Below are 23,863 nucleotides of genomic sequence, written 5' to 3'. Positions count from 1 at the left end.
ACTAGGGCATCATACAGAGACGTTATCATAAGGACTGTAATCGGTTGGGTACAGAGGGGATGGCCCAATACACCGGGAGATCGCTTCAAGGACTTTACAAAAAAACGATCGGAGCTGTCGGTGCAAGGGGGTTGTCTGTTATGGGGGGATAGAGTGGTTATTCCAGAGAAACTGCGAGAAAATGTGTTGGAACTGTTACATGTGGGGCACCCGGGAATTGTGAGGATGAAAAGCCTGGCAAGGAGTTATGTGTGGTGGCCACAAATGGATAAAGATATTAGCGATAGGGTAGGAAAATGCCAGGCCTGCCAAGAGTCAAGGCCACTACCCCCAACAGCCCCCATAAGAGAGTGGGAGAAACCCCAGGGTCCTTGGTCCAGGATCCACATAGATTTTGCCGGGCCATTCCATGGGCAAACCTTTTTAATCGTGGTAGACGCGTTTTCAAAGTGGTTAGAAATTCTGCTCATGAAATCCACAACAGCCGAAGCTGTAATTACAACGTTGCGGCACCTTTTTGTAACACACGGGTTGCCAGACACCCTGGTGTCTGACAACGGCCCGCAATTCACGGCTACCCAATTCGAAGGGTACTTAGCAGAAGAGGGCATCCGACATGTCCTCTTGGCGCCTTTCCACCTGGCGACGAACGGACTTGCAGAACAATTCATTCGGAGTGCCAAGGAAGCGCTATCTACAATCACCCCCGGTGATTGGCAAGCCAAAATCGATACCTTTCTAGCGGTACAACACAGGACCCCCTGTGTAGCCACAGGGCGCAGCCCATCCGAACTATTAATGGGTCGGAAACTAAGGTGTCCCTTAGATCGATTAAACCCAACATATTCCCCTGACAGGTACCAAGGCATCCACAAAAAAACCAGGGAAATAACAATGGGTGATTTAGTGTGGGCACATAACTATAGTGAAGGCCCAGCATGGCTTAAAGGAACAATCATTGGAGTAACTGGCCCAAAATCATATATAGTGGACCTGCGGGATGGCAGAGTATGGAGGCGCCACATAGATCAACTACGTAGAAGGGTACAAAACAAACCAGAAACCACGCAACCAGACCCTGACTACCCAATATTTGAACCAACAGCTAACTTAAACCCGCGGCGATCGGAGGACTTATCTGAACTCGAAGAAGTCCAGCGACGCCAACCGGTTTCTCCTGAAGACTGCAAGGACGACTCTGCAAATAATCCAGGGCCGGAGGGCCCAGAGGAGGAGCTGGGAGGAACAAACAGTCCCTCCGACCAGCTCGACTCACTCCCAGAGAATGAATTGCGCAGGTCAGAAAGAGTTAGGAGACGCCCTGTCTACCTGCGTGACTACGTGGAAAAATAACATGCAAATTCCATGCAAAGAAGTGGCTCAATTCGTTCTGGGAGGGGAAGAGTGTTATGTATTTAAACTTTAGGAGGGAAGTTTGGGCGGGAACAAGCATGTTGCTGATTGGCTGATGCCTCAGCCAAAATAGTATTTAAAGAGGAGTTTTTGCTGTTAGTCTTTTGGCTGGGTCACAATAAACTAAAGAGCTGTTGTCACTTGTGTGGTCTCCTGCCTCGTTATTGCCCGAATTTAACACTCTCTTTTCATCATTTTTGAAATGATGAAAACTAATACACCCAGAGGACTTGAGGCTGGGGAAGTTGACATTCTTCAGAAAAAATGTGCTAGGGTGAAACAGTTCAAAAAGCAGGGACAAAACTGTAACTAATCAGGTATTTATCCCTGAAAATAGGCTTTGACCCTGGATGGCTAGAGAGAAATTCCAGTAGCTTTGTTTGTGGAGCTTCTCAGTCATCTAGGTCATAGTGGGATGCTGCAGTGGTACAGTGTGTAGAATACACTACTACAGGCTACTTCTGCTGCCTGCTGGCTGCCTACAATTTGACAGTTCAAATATCACCAGGCTTAAGGTGGACTCAACCTTCCATCCTTCCAAAGTTAGTAAAATTATGACCCAGATTGCTGGGGGCAATAGGCTGACTGTGAACCACTTAGAGAGGGCTGTAAAGCACTGTGAAACAGTATATAAGTCTAAGTGTTATTACTATTGCTATAGTTGTCTCCAAAGTGCTTTTTCAAAAGGCAACCGGACTGTTTTATCCTTGAGGAAGAACAAAAGTTTCATTTCTCATTCGAGAAACTTCATCAGTTGTTATTGAGGGGTGGGGGTGGGCACACAACATAGGCGACCAAACCCATCAGGACAAGATTCAGCTGTCCATCTGCATTTGAAAGACAAAGGTCACTCTTTTGAAGGCAGCAAAGTCCAAATTTTGGCTAGAGAGGATCATTGGTTTGAAACAGGTATGCTATTCAGCAGGTTCTAGAAAAACGATAGCGAAAATTTTGAGTAGTTCAAAGAACCCGCAAATATCGCTTCTGGCTGGCCCCAGAGTAGGGTGGGAATGGAGCTTTTGCAGTATCCTCCCCCCAGGAGTGGGGAGGGAATGGGGATTTTGCACTATCCTTCCCCTACCACGCCAACCAAGCCATACACACAGAACCGGTAGTAAAAAAAATTGAATCCCACCACTGGTTTGAAAGAGGTGTGAAAGAGGCCATTTGTGTTAACACCGAGCAATCCCCTTTCTCAACAGAGGTGGAGGGGAAGGGATAAGATACCACCTATCTCCAGTCTACAATGCAGTTCTTGCGGCAGCGCCAAGAATGGTGTAGGGTTTCCTGCCTCGGCAGGGGGTTGGACTAAAAGACCTCAAGGTCCCTTTCAACTCTGTTATTATGTTATGCTTATGTTTAAGATTCCACAAGATTCCACAACCAATTGCAAGGGCAAGAAAGGACATCTCCTATGTTTTTGTTTTTCTTCCTCAAGGAGAAAACAATCCAGTTGCCTTTTAAAAAAGCACTTGCTTTTTTAGTTGCTTTGTACTTCCACCGAGAGAAGCCCCTCCGCCTTACGGCAAGATTCCGGCGCTGCGCATGAATTTTTTTATTTTTTATTTGATTGACTAGGAGGGTATCTGTGCCGCGCCGCCAGAGGAGGAGCTGCCGACTGGGCCAATGAGGGGGCAGCCTCGCTCGTTCCCGGGCTGGCGCAGGGAAGGTTGCCCCTCTCGCCCTTCGGCTGGCCGCTCCGGCGACTGAATACCAGCTGAGCTCGTTGCCTGAACCGCGCATGGAGTCCCAAGGGCGGCTGGAGGATTTGAAGGGGGCACAGGAGCCCGGCGTCGCCTTCGAAGCTCGGCTTCCCTCGTAAAAGGTGCGCGCGGTCGGTATTGCCCCTGGATTGGAACCGAGAGGGAGATGGAAGGGCTTTAAACGTCTAGCTGGTTCCTGCACGAGGGGCGGGAGGAGGAATTTATGCTGCGGCAGGACAAGTGGGGGAGAAGGAGAAAGGCTTGGCTCAGGTTGGCAGAGGAGGCTCTCCCTGCAAGGAAGACAAGGCGTTGGGCTCCGAAGAGAGAGCCACGCTTTGCTAACGGTGCTTTTCCTCTGTCCCTCCCTCTTTTTTCCAACTTCCAAGTTAACCTCTGCTAATCAATTCCGGAGGGAGAGCGACTTGTGTCTCTTACCTGTTGCAGAAAACTTTTTTAAAAAAAAAATACGTTTAAAGGCAAACTTAAGATGACAAATGATTTTGAGCATCTCTAAGCTTCGTGCTAAAGCTTTCTAAAAAATATATATTCAATTTGAATACTCTACATGCAAAAATGTATCCGTTTTATGAAACCAGGGTGAAGTGAAGCAGGAAAATCCACAAACACCAAAAATTTAAACGAAAGCAGGTTATATGATTGTGGAGAGAGGAAATACACAATTATGAACCATTAAGCTAAAGCACATATATCCTCTTCAAAGATGGAGTCAACTCTCTAACTCAGAGGTTCCCAATCTTTTTCGGTTTGCGGCTCCCATAACACTTCGGATTTTTTCCGCGGCTCCCTTAATAGGTACATCCGATTTTTTTTTTAATTTTTGTCTTTTTTTCTGAATTTTTTTCTGAAAGCTGAAATCTTTTCTGTTAACTTTAAAATGTGCATATTGCCTCCTTGTAAAGAGAGATTCAACACATTCAACTTTTCAAAGATATCACATAGGTATGTGAGTTTAATCAAAAAGTCTGTTTCTACAAAGTGTTTGGCATACTCATGTTTTGTTGATGGACGCCGTCTCCTTTGATGGGAGCGGCCTCTGTGGAACTTTCCCAGGCGTGGGGTCCCTGCTTGGTCTCGGAGTTTGGCCTCGCGATCCCCTTGTTCCCTCGGGTCTCCGCCTTGTGGAGGAGGTGGCTGTTCTCGCCTCCAGCCTGGCTCACCTGGGAGGAACTAACGGGTGGTTTTGCTATTTTCGCGCAGCCCTCTTTCCCGATGCCGCCGAGCGTGGTGGCCGCGCCGTGTTGGGCAGCGTGTCGGGTGGTCTGGGAGGCCAGTGGCGTCGCGGGCAGACTGGAGGAGGTGCGCCGCTGTTTCGCCAGGCGGCGGGTCTGGGCGGGCGCTGTGGTTCAGGCGGGCGGGCGGGCCGGAGCTCGCGCTTCCTTTGGTCCGCCGCCGCGCCTGCCGTCTTCCTGCCTGCTGTGGCCTGCCCCGCGGGGGGTGTGGGTGCGGCTGCGCGGGGGTCCCTTGGCTTTTGGAGTTGTCCCGAGTTGCGGTGTGCGAGTCCCGGTCGCTGCGGCCGTGTCCGGCTTTGTGCGTCTGGGATCTCGCGGCACCGCGTGTGGAGCGGACGCTGCTTCTTCGCGGCTCCCTTGTGGCGGTGGCGCGGCTCCCTGGGGAGCCGCGGCTCACAGTTTGGGAATCACTGCTCTAACTCTTGGGAGATAATTTTTGGAGCAAAAACCGGTGCTCAGAAAGCATATCTCTACAGTAGTGCCCACCAGTTTTGCTAATTTTAAGGCCACTGAGTAGGAGCTTCACTTGTTATCTTTGTAGACCACTAACTTTGTAAAAGTTGTGGCTCCCTTTCAAATAATCTGGTCCAAAATATTTTAAGGTTCTGGTTATGTCAATATGTGTAATGCTTTTAATCTGGACAGTCCCAGCAAGGGCCCAGTAGAGTAGTTTAATCTAAAAGTGATTAACATATGCAGAATTAAGATTAAGTCTACCTTTCAAAGAATGGGTCATAGCAGTTAATAAATCACATCTATTATTCCACTGGGAAAAAGTGTATTTAGAACCACTATTAAATTAAGAAGCTGGTCTTTCAAAAGGACTAAAATCCCCCCCCCCCAATCTGGATTCTTTTTATGCAATTAAGCAGATTTATCCCTCAACCTGAATATTTCTTTCTTGGCTGTGTTTATTAAGAAATAAGTTGGTTGAGTTCTATGTCCTACAATTTTATTGTGCCCTATGCCTTTATACAGTAGCTGAAATGTAATATGTTTAGAATTATGCTTTTATTATGGAATCATCTCAGAAGAACTAATGCCTGTGTCACCAGATGTTCAAATAAATGTCTTGTCCTGCTGTTCTATGATTACTTTAACTTTATTAATAGTGTCCTTTGCTTTTCATGAGGTACCTCCCATCTAGTAGCGTAAATAAATAGTGAACACTGATGGCTATTAAATAGTTAATATTTTGCTAGGGAATTTGAAAAAGGGAACATGAAACTACTTGTTAGACCCTCCTTTTGCCAGCAAAAGGGAATGGAAGCATGTGTATGCATCAGAGTGGTCTTAAGCTTTGCTTAAGAAATCTCTTTTTTTCCTTAAAGAAAGGGGGGCGGGGAAGGAGAGATTTAAACTTAAAACACAAGGTAATTTGAAAAGAAAACCTTTCTTTTCTTCTTCTGTTCTTCTTTTAGGGGCAGTTTATATGGTTAAAGTTCTTCTCTGCAGAATATCTGAATGTTAATTCACTTGTCTTCAGCAGGAATAAAAAAGATAATCCCAAAATCCTGGCATTTTTGGTCTGAGGACCTGCTGAAAATAAGGAAGGGGTTGTGGCATTAAGGAATGCCTGTTAAGTTGAACATTGCTCTGCTAGAAGTTGAAAAAAAATGCCTGGTAAGTGGATTCCCGCCCTCACTCTCTCCTCTTGTTCTTTGTTCTCTGATATTTTTCTCTCTGGGGCTTTTATTACCTTAGAGGTGCACCTTCAACATTTCTGCAATATTGTACTTATGATCAAAGAGTAAAGAAAACATTTTATTGTGTATGTATTTTGTTACTGAATACCCACAACACAAGTAAAATTAGAGATTTTGCTGTTGTAGGATTGGTCTCAAATATGTGAAAGGTAATTATTTGAACAAGATTTTTAATCTTTTAAAGAGTAATTGGTTTTTAAAAAAATGTGCATCAGAATAGTTCCTGGTAAGGGAGAGCACATTTAATTAAAAGTTTAGTTCTGAGTACACATGAGTAGAAATATTAATTTTGTTTTTTTATCAACAAAACAACCCAAACTTATCTTATATAAAAACAACAACCGTAATTTGCTTATATTAGCTTGCTCATTTTCCCCAACAGAAATGGCAAACCTAGTTAGATTTATAATTTATCCATTTTGAGATAAATGTTATATTCTGTCTTATTTCATGCTAGTCATTAGTATAACTATAGTCTGGAATGAGCAAAATCAAAAATTCTCAGTAATGAATTATCTTGTGTATATACAAAACTTTGTTTAATGAGCAACACATCTATTTTCAGAAGTAAACATCTATTTACGGTAGTTGAAATTTTTTTGCAATGCTGCAGGGAAATTATATGCTTTGCTTTGGCTCTTAATATTAAATAATTAAACATTCATTTCAAAGGATAAGCTTGAAGAATGAAATAATGGTTTTATTTGCATTTTTTAAAAAATAGGCCAATTTTTACATTAATAAGGAAAGAGCCACCTCTTATGCCAACATAGAGAAAATATGTTATAAAATTAGTATATTTGTTTATTCAGTATACATCCTGCCTTTCTATTCCCAGAATTTCAAAGCGACTAATGTTACAGAAATATAAAAAGGGATTAAATCCCAAAATATGAAAATAAGATTCTGAAAACAACTTTGTAGTGCAAATGATATATGCATGCTATTAAAACATGCAGAATAAGGCATCTAAATGTAGACAAATTAAGATAATTGTTTATTTTTGTGAGCATTTATTTTGTGTTTTTTTAAAGAAGCTTAAAATGCATTTAACAAAATTAAAAATAAAACAAATAACCTACTATGCAGCAAAATCTCTCAAAATAAGATGTGCCAAAATATCAGAATCTTTGAGAATTCCAACTGAGTACACGTAGTCCTCAATTTACAACATTTCATTTAGTGACCATTCAAAGTTACAATGGCACTGAAAATAGTGACTTATGACATTTTTCACACTTACGACCCTTGCAGCCTTACCTTATTCATGTGATCAAAGTTCAGACACTTGGCAACTGATTCATACTTATGACGATCACAGTATCCTGGGATCTTGTATTCCCCTTTTGCGAGCTTCTGATAAGCAAGTCAGTGAGAAGCCAGATTCACTTAACAACTGTGTTACTAATTTAATCACTGCAGTGATTCACTTAACAGCTGTGGCAAGAAAGGTCATAAAATGGGGCAAGACTTAACAAATGTCTCACCTAGCAACAGAAATTTTAGGCTCAATTGTGGTCGTAAGTCGAGGATGAGAGAGAGAGAGAGAGAATATCTTGTATGTAACTCAGCCCAGATTGTCAGTTTTACACCCTGCTCATTTCATTTCATTTCGAATCATGGTGACGGTCCAATATTGTATGATACAGAACAGGGGTGTCAAACTCTATTTCATTGAGGGCCACATCAGGGTTGTGTTTGACCTTGGTGGGCTGAGATGAGCATGGCCAGGGTCAGTTTGGCCAGCTCAGTGTCACTCATGTTGGGAGTGCCTTTGGTGGCCTGAGTGCTCTGCCAGCAAAAACAGGCTCCCAGGCTCCATTTTTGGCTGTAATGGCCTCCTGCAACCCTCTGCCAGTGAAAACGCATGCGGCCCTCCTGAGCTCCATTTTCACTGGCAAAGGCACCACAGGCCAGACCTTCATTGTTTCCAGAGCGGCCCCAGGGGTCAGATCTAAGCAACCCGCAGGCTGGATCTGCCCGCAGGCCTTGAGTTTGACACCCCTGATATAAAAGGATGAGTAAAATTTCAGGATTTCAACATTTTTCCTAGCATTCTGAGTGGTGACTCAGAATAAGATATGTAATGTCAAATTCTTTCATTTCTCAGAAAAAATATATATTTCTACTGATTTGACATTTTGAGGTCTGTTAATCTCTGACTAATAGCAACCAAAATACATATTGCATCATGTGTTATACATTGCATTTAGTAGGGAGACATAAGCTAAAGACTTACATTAGCATTTTTATAGGATATTTATACCTGTGCAATATCTAAAGTAAACATTGCCCCTCTCCATATTTTTATGGAAAAACAAGTGTGGCACAATATACAATGCTAACAGCAGTAGAAGAAAGCTACTGTGGGCTTTTGCTAAATTTGCAACTCTCCTTCATAGTGGGATAAAATAAGAAGTGGACAAGAGTAAAACCAACTCTGAATTACATGAAAATACTTTTTTCCCCAGTAACAGACCAGGCTTTTGTGACTCTTGCCACTAATGATGTTTATTGCCATGGAGCTCTGGTTCTTGGACAATCCTTGAGGAATCATAAAACATCTAGAAGACTGGCAATACTAATTACACCTCAAGTCTCTAGGGAAATGAGGTAAGGACACATCTCCCAATTTCATTCTCTTATCCATATAACCACTGCATCACCCTGCCTTCTATTCCCAACCATCTGAACTAGTCTGGAATGATACCATGATTTTTGGTGTCAAATGCCACTGAGATCAAGGACAACCAGGGTGAATATGAACCCTTCCATCTCATATCCAGGTCATCCACAAGTGCAATCAATGCCATCTAGGTCTGATACCCAGCTCTGAACCTGACTGAAAGGTCCATCTAATCCATTTCTTCCAGCATTCTCTGAAGTTGTGCACAAGCATTGGATTGGATGAAAATTATCCAGTACAGTAGGGTCCAGAGAAGGTTTCTTAAGGAGAGGATAGACCTCTGCTTCTTTAAGCATGTACATCAGAGTGGGTTTCAGCAGGTTCTGACCAGTTCTGGAGAACCTGTAGCAGAAATTTCGAGTAATTCGGAGAACCAGTAGTAAAAATTCTGACTGGTCCCACCCCCATGTATTCTATGCCTCCCAAGTCCCAGCTGATCAGGAGGAAATGGGGATTTTACAATAATCTTCCCCTGCCACGCCCACCAAGCCATGCCCACAGAACCGGTAGTAAAAATTTTTGAAACCCACCACTGATGTACATCTACAAAAAGTACCCTCTTTTTGTAGAATGCATTTACTTCCTGGACCTAGCCACATATCCCCTGTGAAGCCATAGCTAACCTTGTCTGCTTTAGGGATCAGTTGGGGCTCAACAGGCTCAAGCTAAATACCAAGAGACTCAAGCTCATCCCAGATAATACAGCCAGATCCCACCTCAGTCAGTTTTTTGAATCCTGACAAGAAGCTGGAATTCAGTTTAGGGTTCATCTGAGCAATTTTATGCAATTGATGCTCCTCACAGCAGCCCTGCAAGTACATTTCTTCCTTGATTCTTTTGCAGGACTGCTGGATGAATTCAGTAAGGATGAAAAAAAATAATGTTTTGTGCCCTTATTTTCACAAGGTATTCCTTAACAGAGGCTTGTGTCCATGTTTGGTTAGATGTTCCTCATCCAGTGTTACTCTAGGTGCTTCTACTGTTCCAGGTGTTTCTTCTACTGTCTGGAATTCCTCTATAAACCAGTGGGGATTCTGAGCTCAGTGCACAAAGATTGGCCATAAAACTGCTGATTCCCTCTCATTCCAAGTGGCAACTAAGGCTTCAGCTGAAATGAATACCAGATCTTCAGAAAAAAACTCAAGTTCCCTGTGAAACCTGTCCATCAGGCATCTATACTGAACTTATCAAATAGATCAAACCTCCCTATAGCTGTGGTCTTCTGGAGCTGTTACTATGACTGTGTGTGTGTTTGTGTATGGATTGGTAGGTTGGTAGGTAGGTAGGTAGGTAGGTAGGTAGGTAGGTAGGTAGATAGATAGATAGATAGATAGATAGATAGATAGATAGATAGATATTGTAAAGATAAAGGTTTCCCTTGCACATATGTGCTAGACCTTCCCGACTCTAGGTGGCGGCGCTCATCTCTGTTTCAAAGCTGAAGAACGTCTCCGTGGTCATGTGACAGGCATGACTAAACGTCAAATCATGCAGAACGCTGTTACCTTCCCACCAAATGTGATGCCTATTTTTTCTACTTGCATTTTTTACGTGCTTTCAAACTGGTCGGCAGAAGCTGGGACAAGTAACAGGAGCTCACTCCATTATGCGGTACTAGGGATCCGAACTACTGAACTGCCGACCTTTTGATCGACAAGCTCAGTGTCTTAGCCACTGAGCCACTGCATCCACTATAGATATCATAAAGGAAGCTTAATTACAGGCTGACCTAGCAGCCAAAGGTCAGGAACTTTAAAAGTCCAGTGACCAGTCAGTGGGCTAGGGGAGAGGCAGAGGCAGGGATTGCACATGCTCATTTCTCTACCAAGTTTTTGTTTTCCATATATTCCAATGAGTGCTTGAACAGGGTTTCTGTCTCCGAAGACAAATATTGATAAATAGCAAAGCAAGGCTCTTTGAGGCATTGATCTGTCTGGTTCTCTGCTTTTAGAAACTAAATAGTGGTCTAGGTAATATTTGGTCAGAAGCAATAGGTTAATGGTACTAATTAGATCTTTTTTTTAAAAAAAATTAAAGCTTCCTTTCTTCATAGAATAATCACTATCCAAATATCTTTCATCATGAAATCATTTCACTACTATGCTGAATTAAAGCTAATATTAATCAAGTCTTAACTCTAACTCCATTATATTTAATTTATGTTTAAAATTTAAATGTGCCCTGCAGTCCTGCAGTCCAATTTTACAAGGTTCCCAACCTGTGGTTCTTGGTCTTTTGTTATCACCAATCCTATCAAATGGCTCTTAGAAAGTTTGTATGTGTATATGTGTGTATGCAGATACTTTTGCTTATTTCCATTATATCCCATTATATGTCTATCATTCATACATACGCACACAGATAAATATATTTGCTTACCTTGTGTAGTTATTACTTAATAATTAAAGTTTAAGCTATTTTACAATTCAGTTCTTTTAATTGTCTACTGCACTGCATATCTTGTAAAAAGAGAGATTGTAAGATTAATGGTTTTATTGCTTTGACAGGGCTGCCCTCAGGACCATCTTTGATTCCGTGGTTGATGTTAAAGAAATTGACAGCAATGATTTGGTGCATTTGACTCTCCTGAAGAGGCTTGAACTGGGTGTAACCTTTACCAAACTGCATTGCTGGACTCTTACTCAGTATAGCAAATGTGTCTTCATGGATGCAGACACATTGGTAAGGGCAGCAGTGCCAGAAATGACAAGCTGGAAATATTTGGCATAAGAATCAATTGTAAAAAAAGAGAATGCTCACTTGTAGAAATCATCTTTTTTTAAAAAATTTGCATTTATATCCCGCCCTTCTCCGAAGACTCAGGGCGGCTTACACTATGTCAAGCAATAGTCTTCGTCCATTTGTATATTATATACAAAGTCAACTTATTGCCCCCAACAATCTGGGTCCTCATTTTACCTACCTTATAAAGGATGGAAGGCTGAGTCAACCTTGGGCCTGGTGGGACTTGAACCTGCAGTAATTGCAAGCAGCTGCTGTTAATAACAGACTACATTAGTCTGTTGAGCCACCAGAGGCCCCTTGTTTGTTATGGAATCTGCACTCAAGAGATTTAGACTCAGAAAGAATATATTTATGTAAGTGTGTAAATAGGGGTACATAGATGTATGAACAATACCTGTGTACTTGAACAAATATCTAACTTTTGCCCAAGATAAGTGATAGCCTACACAAATGGTAGAGTTTCTTTTTTTGTTTTTGACCTTTGAGTCAATGTTGACTCCTGGCAATGCCTGGACTAGTTCTTACAGTTTTCTTCATAAAATTTCAGAACTAGTTTGCCATTGCTTACTTACAGGGCTGTAAGAGAGGTACTGGCTCAAGCTGGCACCTGCCTAAAGCAGGTTTAGAACTCATTGTTTCCCTGTTAGTAGCCTTGTGCCTTGGCCAGAACACCTAACTGATTGTCATTGTAACTCATTAGAATTACAGTGCAACTATAAAAACATGCAAGTCTACAGAATGTTTGATTTTTCAACCTTGATAGAATATATACTTACTAGGTTAAGAGATGTTTAGTTATGAAGACATTCCCACATCTTAGTGTGTCTTCATTTATGCTGCAGAGTCAAAATAAACTTGCTAATATAATAATAAAGGGTAAAATAATGAGTGAGTTCAATTAAAAAAAATATCATATCAGTAGCAGAAGAATCGACTGATTCAAATTTTTATGATCTTTCCAGGTGCTTTGTAATGTTGATGAACTCTTTGAGCGGGAAGAATTATCAGCAGCTCCAGATTCTGGTTGGCCAGATTGCTTTAACAGTGGTGTCTTTGTTTTCCAACCTTCTTTGAAAACCTTCAAACAGCTTCTCCAGTTTGCCAGTGAACATGGTAGTTTTGATGGTAAGTCTGTGGATTTGGTCCTCTCCTTGCCTCTGGAGTGAAACTATTGATAAAGTTATTTTAAAGATCTGAACTTTTGATGAACGTTCATCAAAACATTTATATCTAGATCCAGCTGTCAGGTTCACCGTTGTGTCTGCCATTCTATTGAGTGGAGGGAAAGGAAAGCTTGCTGGCATTTTTTACATGCTTTTGCTGTAACTGCTTGAGAATTAGGGGAGGGGAGATTGTCTTCAGACATGGAGCAGACTCCCTCCCAGCTGGGTCCAGCCTGGGTCCAAGGCCTCATGCCCTGAGAGTGACCTGTTACCTGCCAAGCACTTCAATGTTCTCAAAACATCCTTGCAGCATCACATTGGCTGCCAGTGGACTGGTCAGGGGGGTTGGATTTCGTGAAGCAATTCGGGAAGAATTGCTTTATGCTTTGGACGGGACCTTCAGATTCCAGCTGACTTTACTGCAACCACTTTCAGTAAAAGTTCTTTTGATTCAACTCAATGGAGTCAAGAATTTTGCTTTCCTGAGGGACCAGCTGGGGCAGGTTCTTACACCAGCTGGCAATAGCAACTAAAGGCAAAATAATAGTTGTTGCTAAAATTAACCATTTTATATATAATGGAATATAATATTTTATATTCAGGTATTATCACAAGGAGCCTTTTAAACACATTCCTGACTTGACTGCTGCTAATTGATGGAGAGAGATTTAGAATAATTGTTGTACAACAGCATAGTTCATCTGGGCTTTAATACCATACTTTATTTTTTTCTAAACCAATTGCCATCATTAGTGTTGGATTGCAACTCTGGAACATTATGGGTGTTGTATTGTAACACCTGTGTATAATGCTAGGTTGGGAAAGGCTGTTGTTCACATTAATAAGAGTTTGAACCTTTTGTATGTTCTTTTTATTCTGTAGGAGGTGATCAGGGATTGTTAAACAGTTTTTTCAGCAGCTGGGCAACCAAAGATATAAATAAACACTTGCCATTTATCTATAATCTAAGCAGCAGCACTCTCTATACATATGCCCCTGCTTTCCAGCAGTAAGTACTAAAATGTTTTTTATTGATAATTCAGTGATAAGCAGTTCACCGTTTCACAGATTTCTTTTTTCTTGTAGCTAGAAATGGAGCCCTAATATACATATGATATGGTAACTGATAAGTGCAGATCTTCTGTTTTATATCAGTTACATGCAATTTCAGATATATACCCATTAGAATATAATTAGCTCCATGAAAACATTTCTTCTTTCATACTATCAATACATATATTTAGATGATAGTAATCCATGGGTAATATAAGAAGAACAGAAGAATTTGATGAAAGAGCTGTGTAGAACAACTTTAAACTCCCAAAATGATCAACTAGACAACTATGGGAAGCCCAAAAGCAGGCTAAACTGCAATATTATTTGTTTCTATCCTTCTTGGCAATAATTAGCAAATAATAGTCTTTGTAATTACTGGTAAACATTAATTTGACTATAAGATTCAGTTAGACAGCCTCCAAAGCTCAGAGTCATTAATATGATAATTATCCCTTTGCAATCCAGAATCAGTAATATTTTCACCACAAATGCAAAAATTTAAACATCTAATTACATATCAGACAATAGTATACACAGAATAACAGCAACTAAATTAAATTTTAAAATTTTAATATTTTAATAGGGATTGAATTTTAATTTAAATTTTTTAAATTTTTAAAGTTTTAAATTTTTTGCCAATTATATAATAAGTTTTTTAATTTCTGTTTAAATTGTCATTGTTTTATATTGGTTGTGAACCGCCCTGAGTCCTTCGGGAGAAGGGCAGTATAAAAATCTAATAAATAATAATAATAATAATAATAACAACAACAACAACAACAACAACAACAACTAAGGCAATCCATGTTTTACTTACCTAAAACAATCCAAACTCTTCACCGGGTTCCAGTACTTTTAACTTGTTTTATGTTGGAATTTCTGGAGTCTCTAGAGCAAGGGTCCTCAAACTATGGCCTGTGGGCTGTATATGGCCCACCAAAGCTATTAGTCTGGCCCACGCAGGAGCACCAGGCTGCCCCGCCCACATCGCTCTACCTACCTGCTGGCCTCCACCCGCTTCTGGAGGCCAGGGAGGCGAAAAACAGGATGTGCTGAGGCCTCGGGAAACCAAAAATGGGCCTGTTTTGGGGTGGCAGAGTGATACTGGAGACTGGGGAGGCCAAAAATGGATCATGCAGAGGCCTCAGCCCCAGCCTCCAGAGAGAGAGAGAAGGAGAGAGAAAGGGAGGGAGACACACACACACACACACACACACACAGAAATCCCTCATACACATCCCAAGGCAGCCATATCCTTTCACTAACCTGCTTTCCCAGGAGCATAACAAATTAAAGTTTAATTTGTGTGTATTGTTTGGACTACTAAATTGGCCATTCACATGCCCACCTAGCCACATCCAGTCACATGCCCACCTAGCCACACCCACCTAGCCGGTCCAGCCCCCCCAACAGTCTGAGGGACCGTGAATTGGCCCCCTGTTTAAAAAGTTTGAGGACCCCTGTTCTATAGCTTACCATGTAGTGAGTGAAATGTTGGGAAATATGTACAGTTGCAATTACTTTAGATGATAAAATGCCTTGAGTAGTCTTTCCTAGCATTATGAATTAATCATATTAAACAATTTGCAGTAGCTTAAAACTGTTTTATCATGTCCACTTACTCATAGCTCTTGCCTTCCCAACATAAGCTGGTTCAGTCTCCAATTTCTAATGAACAATGCCAAGAAATTAGCATCTCCCTTTTAGGAGGAACAGGGCTTCTATATTTACTCATTAGTGGAAGCTTCTAAGGAGCAATACTATGGTGAGAAGAAATAAGCCAAATTTTAGTTTTGGGCCTGAAAAATGGATAGTTACAAGGAGCTTGCTTTTCTCATACCAAGAAAACATTGTTGCCCTGACACTGCAAAAGTAAATGGAAGGCTAGCTATTATCTCTTGCAGTCTTCCATAGAATCAAAGGATGCTTGAAAATTACAGTGTTTATCTCAGAAAGAACTCTGACAAAGGGAGACAGACCAATGTGCATTATAAATATATCTTCAGTATTTTGTCATTTCGAACTGGCATTGGCAAAGCAATTTTATCCCTCTGTCCTTTATTTCTCTATTTTGTGTCTCTTGATTTTGGTTTTAGTTTTTTAATCAAAAGGCAAAACTATTTTCATTTATGTATCACAGCGTGTATTGAATTTTAATTGTAAGCCATTGGAATGTTTTTTTTAATCTGAAAAGTTGTCAGAAATGGTATTAATGAAATTGTATTTTGCTGTCAGGTAATTATAGAGTTGAAAAAATTATACAATTAGTCCTTGGATTAATAACTACTTGTTCAGTAACTTTCAAAGTTGTGAATGCACTGAATGAATGCACTTATGACTGGTCCTCGAAGTTCCAACTGTTGCAGTTTTGCTGTGGTTATGTGATTACAATTCAGGCACTTGGCAGCCAGCTTGCACTTATGAGAGTTGCGGCATCCTACAATCATGTGATTATCATTTGTGACTTTCTCTGCCAGCTTCCTACAAGCAAACTCAATGGGCAAAAAGCAGGGAAAGTCACAAGTTGCTCTTGTAAATTGCTCCTGCCACTTCTTTTCTCAAGCAGCCTATGGAATATGAGATCTCAGGGATCTGCTGCACCCACTTGCAGCATTCCCAACCTGTACTCCATTATGTACACCTCCCTGTCTGGCTGTTCGGAGTGGCACCACCTCACCCTGTCCTCTTCCCAACTGCATTCAGGCAGTACCTCAGCAGCCGCTTCCCACATTCTCATGGCTCTTACCTCCCCTCCCTGATAGCATCCATGTGGTGCTACACCATCATCTTGTCTGCCCAGCCATATTCAACAACGTTACACCACTCCTCCTTTGCCTGCACTCACTCTGTATCACACTGCTATGAACTGGGGTGGACCGGAGTGGGCATGGTTTGTGTGTTGCCTGCATTCCCTGGATGGAGCTTGCTTCTTTGCGTGGCCTGATTTCTGGCATGCTGCAACCTGGTGCCAGTCCATGGACCAGGAATAGTGTAGACCCCTGCTCTACACTATTCTAGGCACCGTGATCATGCAGTATTGCTAGCTAATTTTTCCCACAACATGTAGTTCAATCTTGATGGGGCTTGAAGTTGACTCAGCCTACCATTCTTCCGAGGTCGGAATGATGACCCAGATTGTTGGGAACAATATGCTGACCCTGTAAGCCACTCTGAGAGTGCTGTAAGGCACTATTGGGTGGTATATAAGTCTAAGTTATTGAGGTGGTATTCTTATGTCAAACATTGAACTGAAGCAATATTGTTTTACTTTTCCCCCCAGTTTTGGTAAAGATACAAAGGTGATTCATTTTTTGGGACCAGCGAAACCCTGGAACTACAAGTACAATCCCCAGACGAGAAAAGTTACACCAAATGATTCAGCTTCTGTATCTGAAAATCAGCTGCCATTCCTAGAACTTTGGTGGATAATATACAGCTCCTGTATATTACCATTACTAGAAAAAGTACCGGAGTCGCCAATCCAGCAAAAGGAGGTAAAATGGTTATGGTAGGAAGAGTTGATTGATTTTTATGACATGATAGATCTCTTCCAGTCCATATGATCATTTTGTAACTTAGATTGTAACTCTGCATTCAGAATGAGGTTACATTGCAACAATTGTAAATTTAGTCGTTAATATATTGCTTTAGTCCACATTTATCCCTTCAGAAGTGTTTGTGATTTATTATAATTAAGAATTGGAAATAATGCCATGAAGCATTTGTTTACAGAAATGATTGTGTATTTTAACAAAATGGATTTACTTTCACCCAAACAACAGTAGCTAACTAAGTATAGCCAATTTGGTACAGTGGTTAAGGCAGCAAGCTAGTCAACTCTTTCTTACAGCCCTAGTGGGCAATGGCAAACCGCTTCTGAAATTCTTGCTAAAAAAACTTCAGGGACTTGACCAGGCAGTTGCCAAGGTCACAATTCACTTGAAGTTACAAAAAAAGTAGCTATAATAATTTTAGGCCAGAATAAACATTTACAACAGAAACATATCCAGAAACATGTTGTTGCTGCATGTTTGCAGTGCTGTGGTTGTCCTTTCTTTTCCTTGCTTCCCCCTCCCAATTTTCAAATGATTTATATTATCATCTCTATCTCCCAGGTTAATGGTTAAGTTTCCCAAGCAGATTTATGCAACCTCCTCAAAGAGGAGCATATCACTCTGGTAGCTTATCACTTTTGAAATTGAGCACTAAGTTTTGCATTGTAGAATAGAGATCACAATAAAAAAGAGCTCTTAGTGAGGCATTGAGGCACATTCATGTATAAATACCTTTTAAGGTGCAACTTTGGTAACATTCTAGCGTGGTCTTTTATACTGCATCGCATTTATATTGAACGCATCAAGTCAATTTTCACTGCCTTTGTTATGCTTCAGAGTTTGTGAAATTCTAGGTTAATTAGCATTCTTAAGGAAGTAACTTAAGTTATTTGTTCTAATCAATAAGATGACAGTATGAGTTGAGTGGACCCTTGTATTAATATATATTAATACAATATATATTAATATAATATATATTGTATTGTTTGTATATATATATATATATACACACATATACATATACATATTTTTTTCTGAGGTTTTCGCGGGTGTTTGCATGTAGGTCTTTGGTTATTCGGGTTTTCTCCCACATAAAATTGGAAGTGTCTTGGCGACGTTTTGACGAAGTCTCATTCGTCATCTTCAGGCTTCAGCTTCGTGCTTCTGGGAGCAATATATATATGTCGGCCACCACCATTGGAATCTGCTCTTTATAACACAGGATAATGGAAGTGAATCATGACCCTATCAAGAGATCTCTGTGTATCTTAAACAGCATATTTATATTGTTATATATGTTCATGAGTTTGAAAGGGATACAAAATTATTGCCATGTCAGAGGGTGTTCAAATGGAGAAAATGTAATCCCAATGTTGCTCTTTCTAAGAGTAGTTCACCAACAAAAAAAATTATCACAAATATTGTATCACAACTGTACAATATTTGTGGACAAGAATCACAAAAAAACCCTTAGAATACCAGTAAAAGTTAGGAGGGCACTCTTGTACAGTTTAATGTCACGAGTTCACCATAATGCTGCACACAAGAGTATTGTATATGGAAGAATTCCAAAGAAAAAACATAGATTGCTTCAAAATCTTCATTGCTATAGATGTCCTACATGGTCTAGTGGACTCTTGGAACAATGTTCTGTAAATAGGATATGAAAATGGAGTGTTCTAATATTTATGTATGTCAACAGTAATAATGTTTGGCTAAAATGAGATAAAATGTAGTGGTGAGATTATTGTAGTTTGGGTTTGCTTTGTAGTCTCAAGACTCAGATAACTCACAGTCATTGACAATAGATTCTAGCTTGTACCAGCAAATACTTCAAGAGTAATGATCCATAACATTGTTATGGTCAAATACGGTAGAGTTGACTGATGCTTCTGACCTCTGCAAGGGAAAAGGACCTTCATCCACCAATCCTGCTGGCATTCATAAAAGCCATTCAGATTTGGCTATTTCAAAATACCTTTGGAGACTGGCAAAATAGTGGGTGGTTCTGATTCTTGCAGTATATGATTTACAGATAATCCTTGATTTATGAAGGTATCTTTTCTTTTATGTATACTGAGAGCATATGCACCAAGACAAATTCCTTGTGTGTTCAACCACACTTGGCCAATAAAAACTCTATTCTATTCTAATTGAGTCCAGGGTTATGGTCATAAGTCATTGTGATCGTAATTTGAGGCATCAGAATGACCAGACACAATTTTTTCAACATTTTTTGCAGCAGTTATTAAGTAAATGTCGTTAAGCAAATACATGTTGTTGTTTGTTATATGACTGGTCATAAATTGAGGACTATCTATATTGACAGCACTATTCATATGATTATGGATAGTAATGTTGTCATATTTTAATTTTATTTGTACTATAATCTGTGTATTATTTTGCAATCTGCTTAGAGCATTGTCTGGATAAATTTTAGAAAATAAATAAAGTTAAAAGCAAAAATAACATCTAGAGGTAATAAATTTAAACATATAGTGTAAACAATATTTTTGTATTGTAGCCTGAAAGGAATAATGATGAGCTGATATCTGAAAGCGAAAATCCTCTTATCAACAATTCTTTGCCAGCCTCAACAAATACAGGATATATTTCAGAATCTGTTGTAAATACATCCTGTGAGTTATCTGCCAAAAATAATATTGTGAGTATATTTTTATTACTATTATTTGAAATAATTGTAGGTATTTGGAAGATGCATCCACATTTCTAAAGATGTCATTTTCACAGATTTAAAATATCAGTATATCTTTATCTGATACGAATATAATATAATGTATATAGTTTTGCTTTAAAAACAACAGATGTTTCCTTTTCAAATCATCTCTCGGAATTAGATTTGCAGTTGGAAATGACTTGTAATAAAATGTCTTTTAAAATTGTGGCTTTCTATTACAAAATCAGTCTTTGTTTACTTAATAACAATGGGAGGTATGTATATTACTTAGAAATATCTTCTGCGTCTCCTTGAACAAGATACGAATATCTGGTGAAACTATTTCTACAGTCTCAGTACCTATGCTTTTGAGTTCCATATTAACCAGAAGTTTGGGGTTTGGCGGGGCCCTTTTTGAAAAGAAGTATTTTTAGTTAAACATGTCTGAGATTGCAACAATTCCAAGTATTTTTCAACAAGGGATTTTAAATTCATGTTGTGGAACATGGCATACTAGTCTGATGGTACATTTTTCAATGGCATACAAAAATACTTTATTTACTTCAACAAAAAAGGCTAATTGTCACTATTCATTTGATCTTTTATGTTTACTTGGAGTCTGCCAGTGAAATATTAAAGTAAAATATGCAGACCATAATAGTATTGAGGAATATGGAACATGCTCCAGATGGATTGTAATAAAAATTGTGGGTTTTTTTCCCCTTGGTAAGAGTACAATTAAAGCCTGTATTTAATTTTATTCAGGCTGTAAAGAAAGATGAATGCAGTCTTGAAGGTGATATTGTTGATCCAAGCAAGTCCTTCACGGAGTTGTCTGTTCAGCCTGTTCCTCTCCTGACTATGGTAACATTAAATATATATGCTGCAAGGCCCATTGAGAGTTCTTTGTCAGCTATTTATCTTGGTTTACCCTTGCTGACTACTATAGCTTTTTTAACCATTTGTTGATACATTTTAAATATATATTTTATTGTGTTACGAGATGTGCAGAGCCACATTTACAAGATGGGCAACCATATAAATAAATTTAATTAATGTAATAAATCAATACATTATGATATGCTTTTATAACAAATATTTGTTATAAATATCTTTTCCCCTCTAGACTTAAAACAGTAGTTGACTGATATGAATGATAAGAACGTCTTGCTTATGTTTGTCATGTGATGAAGAATTGGCACTTGTTTTTATTCCAGTATTCTTATAGATATTACTTAAATCAGCTTAGATTCTGTAGCCCTGCATCCTTTGTGGCCTGCAAATTCAACTGCTTGCATTATGTATGTCTGAATGTCTGAAATGCCTTTCATTCTTTGTTCTTCTAGAATGAATTTGTCAGCCCTGTTGCTATTCAGCCGGAGGCAAAGGAATCAAGTGCAGAAGATGAACGAAGGAAGTGGGAGGAAGGCCATATTGATTATCTAGGAAAAGATGCTTTTGAAAACATCAAGAAGAAGTTAGATGCTTTTTTATTATAGGTGTTTTTTCTTATCCTTATTGCAATTGATCTGTTTACATTTGCAGAGCACGCAAAACCTTCAGGATTACACCTTTGGTTTGGTGAAAGGGAAATTTCGGCAAAAATAGATTTTTTGACATGACTAAACTTGCAAGCCTAGATAAACATGTATTTGCCAGTGTTTGCTTTCAAAGAATAAAATGCATGGAGCTTTTAAGCTTTCCTTCGCTGAGTCAAACTTTGGTTTAACTTCTCCAGAACCTTCCTTAGCTTAGGAATAGCCTCTACAGCCTTGCATCCTGTAAACTTTCTAGCTAGAAAATTAATCTGAAACTATAATAAATGGCTTTATACTTGTAGAACAAATACATTTTCCATACTAGATTTGGCATAGAAGAGGGTATAAAAAACTTGAAAGTAAAAGACGCAAACACTTGAAACAGGGCTAATAAGCACACATAAGGACATGATCAGTGGTGGGTTGCTACTGGTTCTGACTGGTTCTTAAGAACCGCGGGCAAAAATCTGGCCAAGTTCACAGAACCGGTAATGATACCCAGCTGGCCATGCCCCCGAACCGGTTCCCTTGGCCGAAGAGGTTGCAAAAACAAAAGGTTTTAAAAGGCTCCTCTGGCGATCCCAGCTGAATTGCCTGATTACCAGAACCTTTAAAAAAACATGTTTTCTACAAGCTCTTCAGCTGAACAGCTTTTAGAAAAAACCCTTTTAAGAGATTGCAATCATCTGGGCTGCCATGAGGCAACTTCAGCTGGGATCGTCACAGGAGCCTTTTAAAATCCTTTTTTTCCTCTGGCGATCCCAGATGAATTTCCTGATCATCACGAGCTTTTAAAATCACTTTTTTACAACCTCTTACAACCACCCATGCCCACCCAATCGCCCCCTCCCCCACTTACCTAATTATCGCTCCTTTAGGGCTTGCAAAGCCATGGCTTCTGCAATCGGTTGCATTAGCTAGCAACTCAATCTGCCTGCCTGCAATCCATATTCTCGGTGAGCAACTCAATCTGCCTGCCTCAATTGGGTAAGTAAACTTTTAAAAAATAGTTAATTGGGGTTTTTTTAAGGAGTTTGGTTTTTAGAGAGCAATTAAAAGTTAAGGAAGTTTTAAATTTAGCTGCTTTTATCTAAAACAGGGGTCTCCAACCTTAGTAACTTTAAGGCTTGTGGACTTAAACTCCCAGAGTTCCTCAGCCAGCTTTCCTGGTCTAAAAAATATAAATAAAATAAAATAATAAAATAAAATATTTGTGCAGCTTTCTGAGATTTAGTGTGTTTCTGTAGTGTTCACTCGAACTACACAAACACACAAAATCTCACAAAGCTGTATGTGGCATTTTGTGTGTGTGTGTGTGAGTCAGTTGTATTGTGTTGTGTGTGTGTAAAGTGTGAAAGTTGGTCTTTGAGCTTTTTGTGGCTGTGTGAGGTTCCTGCTTATTACAGGGGCCATTTTGGGTGAGGTGCAGCTGCTTTTACATTGTGTATGTCAGTTGTGTTGTGTTTTGTGTGTGTGTGTGTGTAAAGTATGAAAATTGATTTTTGAGCTTTTTGTGGCTGTGTGAGGATCCTGCTTGTTGCAGGGGCCATTTTGGGTGAAGTGCAGCTGCTTTTGTGTGTGAGTCATTGTGTGTGAGTCTGTTGTGTTGTGTTGTGTGGGTGTAAAGTGTGAAAGTTGGTTTTTGGTACCGCTTATTTGTTTATACTTTGTTTATTATTATTTTTATTATTTTTATTTTTTATTGTTATTGGCCATGCCCACCCAGTCACATGACTGCCAAGCCACTCTCATCCAGTTACATGACCATCAAGCCACGCCCACAGAACCGGTAGTAAAAAAAATTAGAACCCACCCCTGGACATGATACAAATATAGTCTCTGGGTATGGAGGATTTTATAGGTTTGATAAAACCTTGCCTATCCTCCTTACCTTATTAAGGGAAGACTATATATCATGCTGTAATTTAACTGAAATTCAGCTGGCTAGGAACTCTTGAGCATTATACTGTCAAGATTTTTGGAAGAGGTCTACACATATTAATCTATTACATCCTAACTTAGAGCAGCTTATAACATCTTAAGTCATGTGTCATTGTACTATAAGTCTTTGTGAACTGAAGCCCATTTCATCAGATGCAGGAAGGCAAAAGAATATTTCATCTGGTTAATTGACAGCTCACCACTGGTACAATTAAACAGGGCATTAAACAGTGTTGGTAATAAAAACTTAGTCACATTGAATTCAATGGACCACTTTTTTCTCATTTTACATTGGTTTCTTTTATTGGTAATGTGTATTTTTTATTTACTGTCAAATGGTTAATTCTTAGTAAAATTATAACTTTATAACCTTTTTACCTAAGAGTGTTTAAAATTATTAAATTTTAATGTTGAATCTTAGGATAACTTGT

The 23,863-nt window shown here is 39.7% G+C and overlaps 1 protein-coding gene across 4 annotated transcripts; it reads left to right on the top strand.

Annotated features, from left to right (window-relative positions):
• The first annotated feature begins 3,018 nt into the window (after positions 1–3,018).
• Positions 3,019–22,456, top strand: GYG2 (glycogenin 2). Of its 4 annotated transcripts, none has more exons than XM_058186020.1 (10): positions 3,020–3,238; positions 5,856–5,989; positions 8,544–8,685; positions 11,266–11,440; positions 12,466–12,628; positions 13,549–13,675; positions 17,003–17,216; positions 19,801–19,941; positions 20,719–20,817; positions 21,300–22,456. In XM_058186020.1, exons 2-10 carry the CDS (start codon positions 5,983–5,985, stop codon positions 21,450–21,452), a joined length of 1,221 nt encoding a protein of 406 aa, XP_058042003.1. In that variant the 5' UTR covers positions 3,020–3,238; positions 5,856–5,982; the 3' UTR covers positions 21,453–22,456. The 4 variants fall into 4 exon arrangements, with proteins under 4 accessions (XP_058042006.1, XP_058042005.1, XP_058042003.1 ...); XM_058186021.1 differs by having other exon boundaries at positions 5,853–5,989; XM_058186023.1 differs by lacking the exon at positions 5,856–5,989 and having other exon boundaries at positions 3,019–3,238.
• Positions 22,457–23,863: the final 1,407 nt, after the last annotated feature.

Source organism: Ahaetulla prasina, chromosome 5 (assembly GCF_028640845.1).
Source record: "Ahaetulla prasina isolate Xishuangbanna chromosome 5, ASM2864084v1, whole genome shotgun sequence".
NCBI lineage: Eukaryota > Metazoa > Chordata > Lepidosauria > Squamata > Colubridae > Ahaetulla > Ahaetulla prasina.
This window is presented reverse-complemented; position numbering and strand designations above follow the sequence as displayed.

Coding starts and splice junctions, on each gene's coding strand:
- GYG2 (XM_058186020.1), top strand. Junction 8,686..11,265: donor CAAGTCTCTAGGGAAATGAG/GTAAGGACACAT, acceptor TTGCTTTGACAG/GGCTGCCCTCAGGACCATCT. Junction 11,441..12,465: donor TCATGGATGCAGACACATTG/GTAAGGGCAGCA, acceptor TGATCTTTCCAG/GTGCTTTGTAATGTTGATGA.